The sequence below is a fragment of the Chelonia mydas genome, chromosome 1 (genome assembly GCF_015237465.2).
Source record: "Chelonia mydas isolate rCheMyd1 chromosome 1, rCheMyd1.pri.v2, whole genome shotgun sequence".
Lineage (NCBI taxonomy): Eukaryota > Metazoa > Chordata > Testudines > Cheloniidae > Chelonia > Chelonia mydas.
The window spans coordinates 216,535,542-216,553,401 of record NC_057849.1 but is presented as its reverse complement, the minus strand read 5'-3'; the positions used below and the strand labels follow the sequence as shown (position 1 = coordinate 216,553,401).

Here is a 17,860-nt window from a genome sequence, read left to right as displayed (position 1 = left end):
CTTAAGTTACAAAAAAGACACACAGACAGAAATAGTCATTCTATTCAGCGCAGTTCTTTTCTCAGCCATTTAAAGAAATCATAATCTAACACATACCTAGCTAGATTACTTACTAAAAGTTCTAAGACTCCATTCCTGTTCTGTCCCCGGCAAAAGCAGCATATAGACAGACACAGACCCTTTGTTTCTCTCCCTCCTCCCAGCTTTTGAAAGTATCTTGTCTCCTCATTGGTCATTTTGGTCAGGTGCCAGCGAGGTTACCTTTAGCTTCTTAACCCTTTACAGGTGAGAGGATTTTTCCTCTGGCCAGGAGGGATTTTAAAGGGGTTTACCCTTCCCTTTATATTTATGACAGCTTCACAGACACTTTTCAGACACTGATTTGCTGTGTGATAGAGGGAATGGTTCACAGATTTAAACCTGAAATTCAATTTTGGAGGACAGGGAGATGTCAATATAATTGTGTAAACATGTAACTCAGTGAAAGACAAACACTTCACACAGATGCTAAAAAAAAAGAAAAAAAGAAAGAAAGAAAGCAGCAGCGTTTTATTTTCACTTTATCTCCTCACTCCATGTGATCTTCTTTCCCCCATCTGATATTTTTAACTTGCTCTCTCAAGTCATCCCACTCTCTACTTGTAAAAATAGATCTGAAACCGTAAGTTTGGTAACAAACTGTGTGAAATGGCTTTTCTTGTATTGGAGTCTATTGCTACTTTATAATCTTCCCCCACATCTAAATTGCATTGATTTGTCATTGCTCCTTTAAAGGAGTTCTTTCTGACTCTTGGTGCAGTAAACACAGAAGAGATGTATGAAAAGAGGGAATGTTGTCTAGTGGTTAAAGAAGGAAACCTTGAGTCAAGACTCCTGGGCAAGACTTTAAGAAATGCCCCCAGTTAGGCTCCTAGCATCCATTTTTCACTACCTAAATATCATGCCTGATTTTTCAAAGGTGCTGAACACCCAGCAGCTCCTCCATGAATTTTGTGGGAACTGCTGGGTGCTCAACCCCTTTGATAATCAGGCAAGATATTTAGGCACTGAGAAAAGGATTTAGGAGCCTAACTCTAGCTAACTATTTCTGGATATCTTAATCGTGGGTTCTAGCATGCGCTGTGCCACTGTCTTACTGTATGGGCTTGGGCAAGTCTCTTAGCCCCTCAGTCCCTTGGTTTACAAATTTGTAAAGTGAATACTACCCTCACTGGGCTTGACTCAACTGGTGTTTATAAAGCACTTTGAGATAGTTGGATGAAAGTGCTCAGTATTTCAATTCTTAGTTTATGAATTAATAATGCAAAATATGTCAATTCTGGAGACTTGCCCAAAAAATAGGTAGAACTGTGCACCAGATTATCTGAGGGTATTTTTACAAGTACAAGCTGAGGAAGCAGGTGGGTTCCAGAGACTCAGGCGGCATTGCCTAGCACAAATAGGTTGCTTACTAATAATATTGTTTAGTTGAGATTTTCCCCTCCTCCCTAAAATCAAAAGAAGGGCATGTTTTCCCCTAAGCTGATCCATGTCTGAATATTACTGTTATTATTATAAGAGTCACAAGCTTCAAAGCACTTTACAGGATTGCAACCATCTGTATATACAGGTAGCCATTGCTTCACCCACCACCAAATTGCAAATTCCTCTGGGGTGGAATTCTGCAACCAGGAGCGAGCATTCCCAACAAAATAAACTAAGCTTTAAGGTGAGAAATGAAGATTGTATTACCAAGAAAAAGCAACTATTGGGAATTTTCAGTAGGCAGAATGCAATTACCCATGCTGGAATTTGGCCAGCATACTGGGATCTAAAATCCTTCCATTGCTAAAAGTGCAAAGGGAATAATGAGTAGGACTTGACTTCTATGCGCATTTTCCCTAACTAAAAACTGCACGATTATTTTAGCTCAGAGTGAAGTCTTCCTCCGCTTGCCATGTAAGCGGGTTACATTGTTAAGTTCAGCACTTATCAGGTAGGTTATGAGTGCTTTATCAGAAGTTATCTACCCCAGCTAATCCTTCGCACAGTCCACTGGCCATTTGCGTCTCACAATTGGGAAGGATGGATGTAATCACAGTTGTAATCAGTGGAGAGAGGCAATCTAGCCAGCTGCTGCTTCCATCTAAGAGAATGAATATTTTCAAGATGTGCAAGTGGAGTTGTTAAGGAGGGACATCTTGTAAAAGTCAACCTTGTGGCTTTCACAGCATTTAGGGACGTTGGCAGGGCACTTTCCACCTTCCTCTAGTCGCTGCAGGAAGGGTAAAGCACAGGAGTGAAGGGGAGGACAGAGCCGCTGGTGCTTCTGAAGGGTCGGGGCTGTGGAGAAAAGATGGTGGAGCTGCTCCTCTGGCTTGGGAGAGTTGAGAGGCAGCAGGTGGGACGATGCAGTGACACTCAGCTTATTATGAAGTGGTTTCATGCAAATCCCCATTTTCCTTTTAGGGAATGTCACTGTAGACAATATTGTGTTACTGCACCACAGAAGGTGAGGATTTAGTTGTATTAAAGTCAGGAGGCTGGATTCTGAAAACAACTTTAATTCTTTCTTCTTGCATGTCGGCTTCGCAACAGGGCTTTCAATACAAGGGCTGGGAATTTTTTTACTACACTGAATCCACACAAGTCCCGTTCCACAGGTTTTCAGGTCCCAAAGCAGCAAAATCTCATAATAATAAATATCTGTAAGACAACGTAGAAGACTGACAGATGGGTTTTGCTGCCCCTTAATGTCAGATCTCTCTATATCTGACAATCATAGAATCATAGAATATCAGGCTTGGAAGGGACCTCAGGTCATCATCTAGTCTTTATCTATATGCTAGAGGCTGGACAACAGAGTCTTTCTTAGCACTTGTCTACGCTCTTCCTGAATAACTCCATATGTAGACAAGCCTTTAGACAGACAGACAGAGGCGGACTGTCTCTTCCCGCTGCTAGTTGTTGCACCATCTAGGCACTGCAGGGCACTACCTCCTTTTAACAACATAACTGGCTTCCCTTATGACATTTGATTTTACTCACCAATATAGTCTATTTTATGTAGCTCTCCCTTTTTTAGTATCACTGTTGCCTAGAGTGAGTTCAGTTTTTCAGTATTTCCACTGATGGAGCCTCAATGCCCTCTCATGGCAGCTGTTCCACTGTCAAATTGCTTTTTCAGAGAGCTTTTCTTTCTCAGTAAGTGAAACTTCTTCCTTTCTATCTACAGGCCATTACTTTTTATACTACAGTTGTGGTTACTCTCAGACTGAGACTTACCCCTCCTTTGTATCTGTTTTTTATCATTTATTTACATAGCGCTCTCATATTACTCTCTCTTCATAAAAATGTATTATGGAAAACAGTACTGACATGGGATTGACTCAGTCCATCAGAGTTCAGGGTTTTTTCACATTTATGGATGCACAGCTGTTGTTTTTCTCAATTATGCAGTTTCCTTTACTTTCATTGGTATATGTATCTGTTTTTGCAAAATCATTTACAATTATATTCCCATCATTTTACAGTATGCAGATTCCTTCACTCTGATTGGCTGACGGACATTATACTATGGAGATTTCTCTCCCATAGTGTGAACATGAAAATCTCTTGATTGGCTACTATAATCCCTCTGCTCTGGGTGGCCCCATACTCAGAATTTTCAAGCTCCTGGCCAGCCACAATGACCTTACGTCCATTTCTCATGCCTCGCAGTTTTTTGCTTGGACGTACATTTTCACTTTCCTATTAATGTTTTCTTTTTTTATTTTAAAATTAGGAAAAACAAAGTGTAACACAGACAGGCAAAATGAGGTACGGTATCCTGTAGTTCGGAACAGGCGTTATCTTTTCTTGGGACACTATTAAACTTAATTATTGTAATATTTAGCACTTTACATCTTCAAAGCTCTGGCCAAACATAGCTCTTGGAGCCTAACACAAATCTGTAGGCAAGTAAGTCCTATCCCCATTTTAAAGACGGGGGAACAGATACATAAGGCCTGGATTTCATAGGTACTGAACACCAATGGCTCCCACTGACTTCCTTTGGAGTTGTGGGTATGCAGCACTTTTGAAAATCAGGCCCAGAGAGGTCAAGGGCTAAATTGTGCCTTTCAGGTACAGTCACTCCAAGGTCAGGAGCTGTTAGGGTTCAGCCTTGAGCGGTGCAGAGCCACACTGCTCAGGGGAAAGCTCAGGGAGGCACAATTTAAACCCTGCTTCCTGGTGTATAGGAGAAGTTTGCAGTCCGTATGTGAAGTACCCCCACAAGTCCACACATCCTACATTAGTGATGTGCACTCTCCAGGCATGCTCACAAGGAACAGTTTCTGCTCTCCCTCAAGTGCCGGGACTTCTGTTTTGACTGGCCTTTGTACAGGGCATGCAGGAGGCTCTGTCTGCCCCTCCCTGCACAGCCATGGAAGCCCAGTCACTGGTCATACGTGACTTTTTGCAAGACTATACAGTGAGCAAGTGAAGAGCTGCCATTAAAAGTGCCGGAAGCACAGTCCTGTACACAGCCCATAGACTTTGCTGCCTTTCTGCAGTGGATGGATAACATGCAAGGTGTGGCTTCCACAAACAGCATTCAAAAACACTTCTGTTTGTGGGTCGGTGTGGGAGAGAGAGACAGAGAGAATAGAATGAAAGGAGAGAGAGAGAGAGAGAGATTTTGTGCCTGGTTTCAAACACAACAGCCAAGCAGTTCCATCCACACTCATTTTGCCTTGGGATAACCCATTCAAACCAATCCTCATTCCTTGCATGGAGTCTCTGGTCTCAAAAAGTTGGGAGTAACCTAGGCTATATCATGTAATAAATGACAAAGGTCTCAGTAAGGAGATGCAGACCGCGGTGGAAATAACTGTTCCCTTTTAAACCTACGCCTAACAGGGTTTTCTTTATAGCCATTGCTAAAATCTTTGAAGATCACCAGCAAATGTGAAATGCCTTATTACAGAAAGGCAGCTTTGAAAATCTCAGATGAGAGGATTAGGAAACCTACTTCCCATTGATTTTAATGGGAATTAGGCATCCAAATCCCTTAGGTCACTTTCAGAATCTCAAGTTAAATTTCCAAAGTGTGCTGAATATTCCCAATAGCTGGGATGAAGGTGGCATTCAGTACATTACCGAGAAGCTCACTTGGCTTGCTTTTTTTAGGTCCATACTGCTGTCCAGGTTCCACTCCAGCGCAATTCTGTCGTTCTGATGGCATAGCTACCACAGAACTTTACTGGGGCAGAGAGCCAGCTGTAAGGCGTCAGGCAAGTTTATTTGCCGGGGTTTTCCAAAATATTCATATTTATTATTCACTGAGTAGATGCCGCCGTGTACTCTACTTAGGTGTGTGCACACCCAGCACACTAGAGCCAGAGTACTTTGCCTAGCAATACTCAAGCCCTGCAACCCTAACCCCTCCTCCGGCTCTATAAGGGTGGTGCCACTGCAGTCCTCCCCATTCCTTCTCACTGCCCACGGCTAGAGTCAGAGCTCCGTCTGGTGGTTTCCTCCTCATGCTTTTGGTCTGAGACAGTAGTTAGTAGTACCTTAGTTTAAGTGTTGTGTTAGAATAGCAATAGTAGTTGGCTGCCCTGTGCGATGCTTTCACCAGGGGTCAGGCATTGTCTGTTGTCTGGGGGGGGGGGGGGGGGTCATCCCCAACAGCGATCCCCACACAAGGTGCTTGTTGTGTCTCAGTGAAGAACGCATTAAAAAGCAGTGCTCCATATGCAAGTCGCTCACCAAGAGGACTCAGGTGGCAAGAGACTTGTGGCTGAAGCAGAGGTCCACATCTGATCGGCAGTCACCCATGCTCAGGAGTCAGTCTCCTTCCTCTGGTACAGGAATTAAGAAGACCCATAAAATGAATCGGGACCATTCCGAGGCTGAGGGAGATTTCTCATCTTCTAAGAGGAGTGCTGACCAGTACCGTTCTCCCTTTGGCACATGGGAAGGAACAGGTCTGTCCCCACCCACTCCCCAGTACTGCACTGAGAGCAGCAAGAACCCATACCATCGACTCCGGTTCCGGCCCTGGGGCATCCGTTGAGTCTGGTACTGATGACGTCAACACCGATGCCAACTGTCTCCATGCTGGCAGCATATCAGGAGGCATCAGACCCGCTTTGCCTCTCAGTCCCAGACTCTCCACTGGTTCAAGAGTTCACTGGTGCCATGACTTCTACCACCTCATCCTCTGTTGTGCCCTGCAGCTCGCACCCAGGCCTCAGACTGGGGAGTCGAGGCTTGCACGAGGCCCAGTACCATCGGTATTGAGAATGGCATCTGTCCTGCATTCAGGACAGTAACTCCTGGCCCAGTGCCAGCTGGCTACCAATGCCTTATCCATATGCCCAGTGGCCTCCTTAGGATGCTCCTCAGTCCCTGCAGTCTCGCTTCTTGATCCGCTCCAGAGCGAGATCACCAGATCTGACAGTGACTTCCTCTCCCAAACCATCTCAGCTGCAAGCAACCCCTGAGCCCATTCCTCCTGGACCTCCAGGGGTATTCGGACCAGATCCTGTAGTGTAGTGCAAGAATAGGACCATGGCTTAAATTCAGCCAGAGCTGTTCAGGGCAACACTCCAGTAAATATTTTCCCTTGACTCCAGCCTGTTGCTGTTGGTTTTCAACCAGAGGTCCTCAGCCCTCTGGAGGGCCATGAGCCAGTTGCAGGGGATCCACAGGGCTCCACAAGGCTGAAGCCCTGAGACCCTCTACCCGCAGCTGAAACCAGAGCCCCAAATGGGAGGGGGAGTATGGGGAGCTCCGGGAAATACTCAATGAGTATTTAAGACCTGAATAGGACCCATAGCTTGCTCAGGAAACCTCCTCCTCCTCCTCCCTAGTTGACTCTACCATGCAGGAATTGTCTTATCCCTCTGTGCCTGAGGACTTCAAGGCATACCCAGCCCTCCTGAGGTATAGGGTCACTACTTAGGGTATCCAAAGGCACAATCCCTGCAGGAGAATACACATAAGATACTGGATATTCTCCAATCATGAGCTCCTGGGAGAATAGCCCTCCCAATAAATGAGGCTCTTTTGGGACCTGCAAAGGCCCTGTGGAATTCTCCGGCTGCATTGTCTCCCACAGTGAAACATTTGGAGAAGTGGCACTTCATTCCCATACAGGGTTTTGAGGGTTACTTCTCCCACCCTGCCCCTAACTCTCTGGTGGTAACTGCAGCAAATGACAGGGCACAGCAGGGAAGGTATTAGTCCACCCCTAAAAACAAAGAATCCAAGAGGATGGATTTAATGCAAATGTGCATCGCAAACCAGCTGGTATTGCTCTCTAAATATAACTGTCAATTGGGCAGCCACGTCTAAGTTCGTGGACCAGTTGCCAGAACTCTCTAGGCATTTAGTGCAGAAGACTGTACAGTGGCCAAAACCTCATTGCCGTTAGCTCTGGCCATGGCGGATGCCACAGCCAGAATCTATCACCTGCATCATCATCCCTTGGACACTATGATCTGACTTCCTGTGCTGATCCTGGACTCTTTTATGGAGATAGATGGTTCAGGACAATGTGTGCCAGGGCGTTCCCTTTGTGCTGTCCCTACCAACCTGGATTGATTGTCACCAGTGCCTCCTTAATAGGTTGGGAAGTGGACTCAAGGCCTGTGGTTGGAACCGGAAGCTTCTCTGCATATCAGTGGTCCTGGAACTTCATGCCATCTACAATGCCGGTCAGGCCCTTTGAGATCACATCAGGGACTCGGAGGTGCATATCCTTACTGACAATATCACTATGATGTATTATGTGAACAAATGTGGGGAGCACATTTCAATGTGCTGTGTCAGGAGGCAATCAAGTTCTGGCAGTTTTGCACTGGCAAAAACATTGCCCTTGTGGCCGATCACTTGCTGGGGATCCAGAATCACGTGGCAAATCACCTCAGCAGAAATTTCTCCCTGAATCACAAATGGTCCCTGAAGCCCAGCATCTTGTAGCCCAGTTTTGCAGTGTGGAGCATCCCAACAATCAGCCTGTTTGCCACAAGAGACCACAAGAAATGCCAGCTTTTCTGCTCCTGAGTTTTGCAAACTACATGATAAGCATTGCCTGGTGGACAGGTTAAAGAACTGTGAGTCAGGAGCTCTAACCTGGCCCTGATGCTCACCTTCTTTGTAACCTTGGGCAGGTCACTTAGACTCTAAGCTCTGTAGGGCCAGGCCTGTCTTTATTTGTGTGTCTTGTATAGCACTGAGATCATTAACACACAACGGTGAGGATTCATTATTAATGTTCAGAAAATGCCAACATGTTTATACTGCACCAGGAGCCCCATTCCGCCACCCTCTCTCCAGCCAGGGGAGCTGGTGAAAGTGATGATAGACTGGCTTCTCCACATATGTGGCTTGAAGCCTCCACCCCAACTCTGTCACGTGTTGGCGACTTCCCATTCCCACCTGCCATGACGCCTCCCAGTCAGCTACTCTACACAAGCTCTCAGGTAAGTCCCCCCTGATACACTTAGTATGGGATTTTCTAAAGCACTCAGTGTTGGCCTAACTCTGCTCCCACTGAAGTGATCGATTACCATTGAGCAAGAGTTACACCAAAGCTGAGCACTTTTTAAAATCCCACCTCCAGAGTCAAATACACAGAGTAAGGTGAAGGAGGAATGGGCGCATTTTTTTCCCTTTCCCTTACTCCCTGGCTGCCAAGCCCTTCTTGTGCCTAACGCCACGACCCCACTGACACTTTCCGTGTGCTCACCATGACACACATGCCATATTGTCATTTTGGAAAGCTGGCCGCACTGTTGGTCAGTGGTGGTGCATCACTGACTAACCAGGAGGCCAGATGCTTAAATTTCAAGGCTGGCTCTCAGCTAGCTTGCAATAAACAGCCATTGGAGCTATGTGAGCTCCTGCCACCTCACAGGGAGGGGCAGCTGGAGCACTCTCATCTCTGGTTGGAACTTAAATGTTGTCACGGATGGTAGTGGCCCTGCATGAAGAAACGTTCTTTGATGATGCAATGGGCCTTGGAGCTAGGAATTTACTGGATTATTTGTATTGAGCAGTTTACACATAAACCCCTGAATACAGAGGCTGCGATTTTCAAAGGAACCAAAATGAGTGAGGTGCCCAAATCCCACTGAAATTCAGTGAGAGTTGGGTGCCTAACTCCCTGGGGATTTCTAAAGGACTTTCAGTGGGATTTTGGTAGCTAACTGCCAGGCTTACATCTTAAAATAAAAATGAAGGCTTTAAACTGAAATTGCTACTTTATTATTTCCCCAGGTTTCTTTTAACCCTAGGTTAAAATAAAATAACATAAACCCTGACTCTGCCTGCGGGCCTTTGACATGCTGTGCTATACTCTGCATAATCCTACAGCTGCCAAACACGTTAACTCAGTCAGACAGGGCCTATGGTATTGTGCCAAGGAAGCATTATCAGGTGTAGGCCATTAGGGGTGATGATTAAGAGGAACGTAAATTATGTGATCTTATTTCAATTCCGTTTCCATGAGCCATGTCTCACAGCACCTCCTTACACTCCAGTGCGTTAACTACAGAGGTCTTCTAATAAGAATCAATCATTATTAAATAAAATGCTGCTTATGCCCCTCTGAGGCTGTGTGTTTGATCTAGTTCTCCTTACTATGTACTTGTTTATATGGCACCATCAGTTCAGTTTTGGAGCCCCTCACAGACAATGGATTTATCCCCACAGCACCTCTGTGAGGAAGGGAAGCATCACGCGCCTCCTTTTACAGATGGGGAGCTGAAGCATGGACAGGTTACATAACTTGCCCAAGGTCACCCAGCTGCAAGGTTGACCGGAGACACAAACAGAATCCTGTTCTTTTGAGTAGAGCTGGTTGAAAAATGTCCAGCAAAACTTTTTTCTGTCAAAAAAAATGCCAATTTGTCTAAACCAAAATGTTTCATGGAAACAAGTTTTGATGAAAACTTCATTGGGAATTGTCTCAATTCCAGACTGCAGAAGGAGGGAGAAAGACGGAGAGAATGGAGGAGGAGAGAGATGGAAAGAGACTCCTGAAGAGCATAACAGGGGTTCCCACACTATAGTACGCGTGACATCTCTGGGGGTATGCAGGCGCAATTGTGTAATGGTGGATTTTATTGATTATTTTATTTATTGCATTTTCATAATAGGCTACTCAGATGAAGCTTTAAAACTCTGTGGGAATTTATTATTTAAAAAATGGTAGTTAATTTACTTCAAGATGTACCAGTGAGAACACAGATACACAGAGATGCTGATGTAGAGAGCCCTCACCTCCAATCTCCATGCAGAGTGGGTTCAGTTGCCCAGCAAGTGTTCAGTCTAACTGAGCTCAGAACTTAGCAAGCGGCTGGGGGGCAGGCGGGGGGAGTTTTCAGTTTTCTGAACTGTGTTCAGTTTTATACATCGCACTGTAACTATATCTGTATGTAACAGTGAAATATGGACGGATGACTAAAAGCAGGTAGTGTTAAGAAGAACACCCAAAGTATCGTGATGAGAAGGGTAGGAGTATGCATGCAGATGGTACATCTGGAAGGGGGTAATAAGAAAAGTAAAGTTTTGGAAACAATAAGAATAAGTTTTGGAACCTCTGATCTATAGGTAGGGCACTCACTTGGGATGTGGGGAGGCCCAGGTTCAAGTCAGGCAGAGCAGGGACCTGAACTCATGGCCTTCACCTGGGATGTGGGAGACCCAGGTTTTATTTCCTGCTCTGCCTGATTTGGAGCAGGGGCTTCAATCTGAGTTCTCTACATCCTAAGTTAGGTCCCTGCCCACCCTGCTATTCTGGGCTGAAGAGTGTCTCTCACCCTTTTTTTTTTCCATGACAAATTTCAAACAGTCTCATTCTGCTGCAGAAAGAAACCAAATTTCAAAACCTCAAAACCATTCATGAAACAGAATTGTTGTTTTCCAGACAGCCTTTTTCCTGAGTCCCACTCCTGGGTCTTACCCACAAGTCTCCTTACTTTCCCTAGCTTGAACCTGGTTGGAGCAGCTGAATGTGTGATCTGAGGCATCCTTCTCCCACGTGCAGGTGGAAGAGAGCAGCATGATGGAGATTGTGGTTCTTAATCTTTTTCTTGCTCCATTAACGAATTTTAGTTTTTCTTCTTTTGAAACAGTTAGGTTTCAGCCACAGTTAGGCAGTGAAATTCCCCCAGGAGCTTGCTCTGAACTTCAGTGCTGCACACAGAGCTTCATCAGTGTCTTCTTGGTGATGGTAGACAGACCACTGGGACAAATGGGAGGAGACGCTAAAACACAGGGATGTAAGAGTCTTCTGTACACTCTCAGCCTAACCACAAGCTGCCCATCACATAGAAAGTGCCTTCAGTCTTTTTAATTCATTGGGTGTGCAGCTTGGAGGGATTTCCAGTCACATAATGTAAAATACTGATCATTCCACTTAACCTTGGACTATAAGGTGGATAGAAAGCTGGCTAGATTGTCGGGCTCAACGGGTAGTGATCAATGGCTCCATGTCTAGTTGGCAGCCGGTATCTAGTGGGGTGCCCCAGGGGTCAGTCCTGGGGCCGGTTTTGTTCAATATCTTCATAAATGATCTGGAGGATGGTGTGGATTGCACCCTCAGCAAGTTTGCAGATGACACTAAACTGGGAGGAGAGGTAGATATGCTGGAGGGTAGGGATAGGATACAGAGGGACCTAGACAAATTGGAGGATTGGGCCAAAAGAAATCTGATGAGGTTCAACAAGGACAAGTGCAGAGTCCTGCACTTAGGACGGAAGAATCCCATGCACCGCTACAGACTAGGGACTGAATGGCTAGGCAGCAGTTCTGCAGAAAAGGTCCTAGGGGTTACAGTGGACGAGAAGCTGGATATGAGTCAACAGTGTGCCCTTGTTGAAGAAGGCCAATGGCATTTTGGGATGTATAAGTAGGGGCATTTCCAGCAGATTGAGGGACGTGATCATTCCCCTCTATTCGACATTAGTGAGGCCTCATCTGGAGTACTGTGTCCAGTTTTGGGCCCCACACTACAAGAAGGATGTGGAAAAATTAGAAAGAGTCCAGCGGAGGGCACCAAAAATGATTAGGGGTCTGGAACACATGACTTATGAGGAGAGGCTGAGGGAACTGGGATTGTTTAGTCTATGGAAGAGAAGAATGAGGGGGGATTTGATAGCTGCTTTCAACTACCTGAAAGGGGGTTCCAAAGAGGATAGATCTAGGCTGTTCTCAGTGGTAGCTGATGACAGAACAAGGAGTAATGGTCTCAAGTTGCAGTGGGGGAGGTTTAGGTTGGATATTAGGAAAAACTTTTTCACTAGGAGGGCGGTGAAACGCTGGAATGCGTTACCTAGGGAGGTGGTGGAATCTCCTTCCTTAGAAGTTTTTAAGGTCAGGCTTGACAAAGCCCTGGCTGGGATGATTTAATTGGGGATCAGTCCTGCTTTGAGCAGGGGGTTGGACTAGATGACCTCCTGAGGTCCCTTCCAACCCTGATATTCTATGATTCTATGAACCTTTCACCCCGCCTTTGTTTCCTTTTCTTATTTATGCCTCTCCACTGTCTGCTGTCCTGTCCATTCTGCACAAGTATTTTTTGTCTGCCTGAGATACAGCATCATGCGAATAGGCAGCTAGAGCAAAGAAGCAGGAAGTGGAACCCCAGGATTCTATTCCTGCCTCTGCCACGGTTGTGCTTGTGTGACTTTGGGCAAGTCACGTCACATTTCTGTGCCTCTGTTTGCTCCGTAAAATGGGGATAATCGCTCCCAATGGGTCTTAGGGTCCATTAGAGTCGTTACTTCAGTGGACTTTGGCTCAGCCTTCGAAGCACAATTAGTTACTTTGAGATACACTGTGCCTTTCATATGTGCAAGTGAAAAGTAGTAGTGATAGTATTCCCTTTTAGCTGAGTCTAGTACGCCCGCGTGTTCTTAAGCATGTTATCGCACATGTTGCGCCCGGTCCATACATGTCATTATTAACTACTATCATTAGTCTCTCAGGGCTTACATATTTACGATTGGGAGAGTATTTGCTCAATTTAAAATGTACATGATTTGTTTCCCTGATCTGAAAATCAAGCTTTGTGGTTCTGGCTGTGAAGCCATCTCCGGTAATAAAGATCCTGCAATCAGAATTCAGCTGCTAATCATGCTGCTGAGGGAGAGTATGCTCTGCAGGACTCAAGGTACTAAAAATGTCTGTCAGTATAGAAGCCAGTGTGAACCATAGACAAAGAAGGCCAAGAAGGTACCATTTTACAGCCGAATCCTACAAATACCTACCCCTGGGCATAGACCAACACGATCAGAAGTGACTAGTGATTTTGCAAGCTTCAGTATTTGTGTGATCAAACCTTAAAGGGGTTAGATTAGATGATGGGTGGGCAGCACCCAAAATCAGTAGTTACTTCTGAAAATGTTGACCGTAGGTACTTAGGAGGCTAATTCTCATTGAAACTCAATGGGACTTAGACTCAAGTCCCTAAGGGTATGACTGTGCTGCAATTAAAAACCCGTAGCTGGCCTGTGCCAGCTGACTCGGGCTCACAGGCAAAGTGTCTGGTTAACCCTGCAGGGTCCTAGAGCTTGGTCTCCAGCCCGAGCTCAAATGTCTACCCCACAATTAAACAGCCCCTTAGCCTGAGCCCCACGAGCTGAAGTCAGCTGGCATTTGCCAGCCACAGGTGTTTAATTGCAATAGACACATACCCTAGGTCACTTTTAAAAATGGAACTTTGACTTAGGCGCTTTTGAGACCTTTAGCTTGTATATGTACCTTTTTTATGGTCTCTTTGGGCTCATCAGGTATTAGCTGGACTGAACATGTTTTTGCTGCGCTTTTGGGTATTGTTTCCTGTCAATACAGCACTCTACTAATGCTCCTATGTTCCGGTATGACCATCTGTGTGTTCGTTTTTTCCTCTTTATCGCTATGTAACTCATCCACTCATTTTCAGCTTTAAGGAGCGCTTCCCTTCCTGTTATGCACTGGAGGCAAAAAAATCAGTGCCATTCACCTGCTTACTTCCTTATACTAAGGCAAACTTCATTTTCTTCTACTTTCCTAGGTGATAACTAGAACTGTGCCAAAGTAGAGGTGGGGGTGGGGTGCTTTAGTTTAAAAATTTCACCATTTTCATTTCAGGCAGTTTCGTGTCACTGAAAATTCATTTCTCTGCAAAATATTGAGCGTCTGGTTTGCACACTCAGAAATTTCAGCAGCCATGGAATATTAGCTGTCTGATTTTTTTCTTTTGTACATTGTAAGTGAGGAAAGAGGGCAGGAAAGACAGGGTGAAATATATGGCGCGGCTACTGCTGACTCTCCCATCTCCCTGCCCCCAAGTTTCTTCGGTCAAAGCTGACCCAGCGATGCTCATCCATAAATAGCCAGTGGTTTGACCCCTGGGCCACATGCCTGTTGAGATTTAGAGCTAGATTATTACGTCATGACCTGCAGCATATTGTTCTGCTGCCCCACAAGCAACCTGGGGAAAAGTGTGACTGAAAGAGTCACAATCTCTCTCCCAGACTCCCCTCTGTTTCCAGGAAGAAAGAAATTGCATCAGGCCTATACTTGGTATGTTGGCCAGCTACACAGGCAAGCACATTAGCATTAAAGCCAAAGCTCTGTATACTCCCCAGCCCCTCTTACCCACCTGTGCAGGGGGAGAGGTAGCCATTCTGTGAAGTCTGATTCCCCGCTCTTGCTTCAATTAGTGCTATGGGTAGTCCACACAAATGCACCCCGCCTTACTTGCTTGCATAGCCATGTTGAGCCTTAGCAAGTTGTGTTGTGTGTCCATTGAGAACGACAATAAATCAAGTGCCATCTTTTTTTTTTTTTTTTTTTTTTTTACCAACTTTTCATTAAGCAAGAGGGCCATGAAGTGTTTACAGTGGAGTTTATGCCAAGCAGGGACTAGATCAGAAGAGGTGAGCTTACCTCAGGAGCAGGCGGAGTAAAAGAGCAGTCAGCGTTTAGATGCAGAAGTATATTCACAATTGCACATACAGAAGAGCATCTGCAGCAGCAACAGCAGCAAATCTGGCCTGTTCCTTACCAGGATGCAATAATGTTCTCATGTCTTAGGCCCGGCTCATGCACAGTGAGGGGTGTGACTAAAACAAAATAATAAATTCAGGTGGTGGCAAAGGTATAGACCTTCTGATCCGATTTGCAACCAAGCTCACTTTTCAGTGTTGAAAATGTGCAGGCAAAGTATTACTGAATGTGTCCCGTGTGCTCAATTATACGCTGCACCGAGCATATGCTCTACTTACATACTGGGGTGAGATGCATAGCTTAAGTTCTCCATATACACACTGGTTGTTAGAGTTGGCCACCATTTCCCACTGCTTCATTGTGAACGGTAAAAACAGTCTTTTTCTCCATTAAATAAGTCTCACTCTACTTCTAGCAAGTTCTTTTTTTGAAAAAAACCAAAAACCCTGTAAATTGCTAATGTTTCTCATTTCTTGTTTCAAATATTTTGCACACCTCTAATTATACGGGAAAGTCATAGTCTAGCTTTTATTCTAATTCAGTTCAACCACCTCACTCTTGCCCTCCAGTGGCTTATCATCCAGAAATGGCAATGGTCAGCAAACCTGGGAGTTTTCAGGAGCTCTTCTGATTTGTCACGCATCACGGATAAGGTCTTTCACAGCTTGATATCTGCTACGGTGCACTCTGCACACCCATGGCTTTTCTAATCCAATCAACAAACAAGTGCTCAAACTGATAGGAATGAACAACAGACAAGGAAGCATACAAAGCACAATCAAGCTCCACAGGACATTTATCCCGTAGTTTCACCCCCACCGAAGTCTAAATAAAGACTTAATGCCTTGTATAATACAGCGTCACTCTGCTTCTGCCTTTCTGTTGTTGACCTCTCAAAGTTCAAGCTCCCATCCAAAATCAGTGCTGTAGATTGTAAGAGGAACTGCCTCCTTCTATCACTGATATGCATGTTTCTTTTATTCTGCATGTCTAACAATCATTTAGGAGGATGGTGCATTCCATGCTGTTTTAATTCTCATGAAGTTTTAATATTCATTTTATAAGGTTACACTTTGTCCCCACAAAACACTTGTTTTGCAACAGATGATGTTTTCTCATGCTTTGCTTTCCAGCTGCCTAAATTCACGCTAGTCTGTTAATCTTGAAGAGTTGTTTTGTGTGGTAGAAACAAGCTCTATGCCCATTTGATGCCAAAGCTGAATGTGAATGCACTTGCGTGGAGTTTTTTATGAATCAACCATAGCTCTCTTTTCCAAGGCCAGTTGCTGCTTTAATGGCGCATTCATTATGGTCCCTCAGTATAGTCCATAATGGGAGTCCTTCCATCAACTATGATGGGCTTCAAATGAGGCCTATGTACCTACCTCACCTATAGCTGGCATTGCAGCCATGAAAGTGGCACTAAATAGGCCAGGTGAGGGGTGGAGAAATGGGGTCTATCAAGACAACTTGCAAGAAAGATAGTACTTGATTTCATGAATCTCAACATTGTCTAGCTTCCGCTCAGGTAGGCAATTATTTTCCTGATGTTAAATAAAATGTAATCAATGTTTAATTTTTATTTTTCAAATGGCAGAAAGAAGCCAAAGGTTGTATCTTGGATAGTCAGGTGAGAGAAAACTCCCAGGCAGTTTAGGTTCCCACTGTTCTCTCTGAGGAGTAGTTTATCTACAGAGAAAGCAATAGGATTTAAGAAAGTAATATTGTACAGTTTCAAAAACCCAGTTACAGTAGAGTCTTGCTCATTTGTGCTAACGACTGCACTGTTGTGAATAACTGACTTGTGCAAATTAGAACCAGCCTCTGAAACCCTTACTCACATTGAGTAGCAGCTTGCTGCTCAAGCAGTCCCATTGAAGTCAATTCAATGATTCGTGTGCTTAAAGTTAAGTACGTGTTCAAGTGCTTTGCTGGATGGGAACCTTTGTGTGGTTCTGCTGAACTGTAAATGAATTTGTATTCATTTTGAAGACTGAATGATTTAAACTATCGAAACAGCTGCTCGCTATTTTAATTTCCTTATTTTATCATCAAAGGGTGAAAACTTTTGACGATCTCTCTGTTTCCAAACACGCAGCTATGTGTAGGAAAAGCCCAAATTACTACTTTCCTGTGGTCAGCTCCAATCCTTGTCGCAAGGAAATTAGAGATTGTGTCATGTGCTAATTTGGAATGAATAGGGGGCAGCTAGTTCAATCCTTTGACATTATTGTACTGAGCTAATCTGCCCAATCCAATCTAACTTGTTTTCCTGACTGTTTTTGTTTATGGTGTACTAGCTGCTTGGTGCAGGCCTGACCACCTGTTTTATCTATATTCTCTATAAGGAAGAGGAAGAAGATGCGTATTCTGTAATGTGACTGGTTAGCCTTCTTTACCCCTACTATGGTATGGTGCATGTGCTATTCTTTTAAATGCATGCCTGGGAATGCTCTTGTGGCTTGTGACCATCTTGCATGATTCTTTTTGGTTTTCTTGGATGCTTGGTAAAAGGCGTTGGCTCTTTCTGCGCTGCACAACCTATAACTGAAAGGCGAGCTTGCAGTGGCTTTGCATGTGATTTGCCTGCCTTTGTGGAGTTGTGTAAGAGCAAATAAGCACTAAGGATTATTAAATGTTTGTAAAACATAACATAGGGCCTAATGTTGCAAACCTACCCTTCCAAGACCAGCCCTTACAGGAGCAATTCCACTGAAGTCAATGGGTCTACAGTGGCTCCCTTTTACTTTTGAATGGCTTTTGTAGCGAACTAACAGTACAGCAATGTTACTAGAATTCTCCAAGTATTCCTTTTGCTATCGGGATTACGGCCGTAACGTTACCTAATTGCAAACGCCAAGAGCTTAGCAGGATTCCAAAAAAAGGATTGGAT

General features: G+C 44.6%; 1 protein-coding gene across 3 annotated transcripts in view; it reads left to right on the top strand.

The window, feature by feature from the left end:
• Positions 1-17,860, top strand: part of TSPAN11 (tetraspanin 11) — a 168,338-nt gene that overhangs the window by 139,282 nt on the left and 11,196 nt on the right. The window contains exon 8 of one of the 3 annotated variants that reach the window (XM_043526584.1): positions 17,268-17,376. The exons of the other annotated variants lie outside the window; for them this stretch is intronic. Within the exon in view, the coding sequence (XP_043382519.1) occupies positions 17,268-17,348 (81 nt within the window). The 3' untranslated portion in view covers positions 17,349-17,376. The remainder of the gene's footprint in view (positions 1-17,267; positions 17,377-17,860) is intronic. 3 annotated transcript variants of the gene reach the window in all.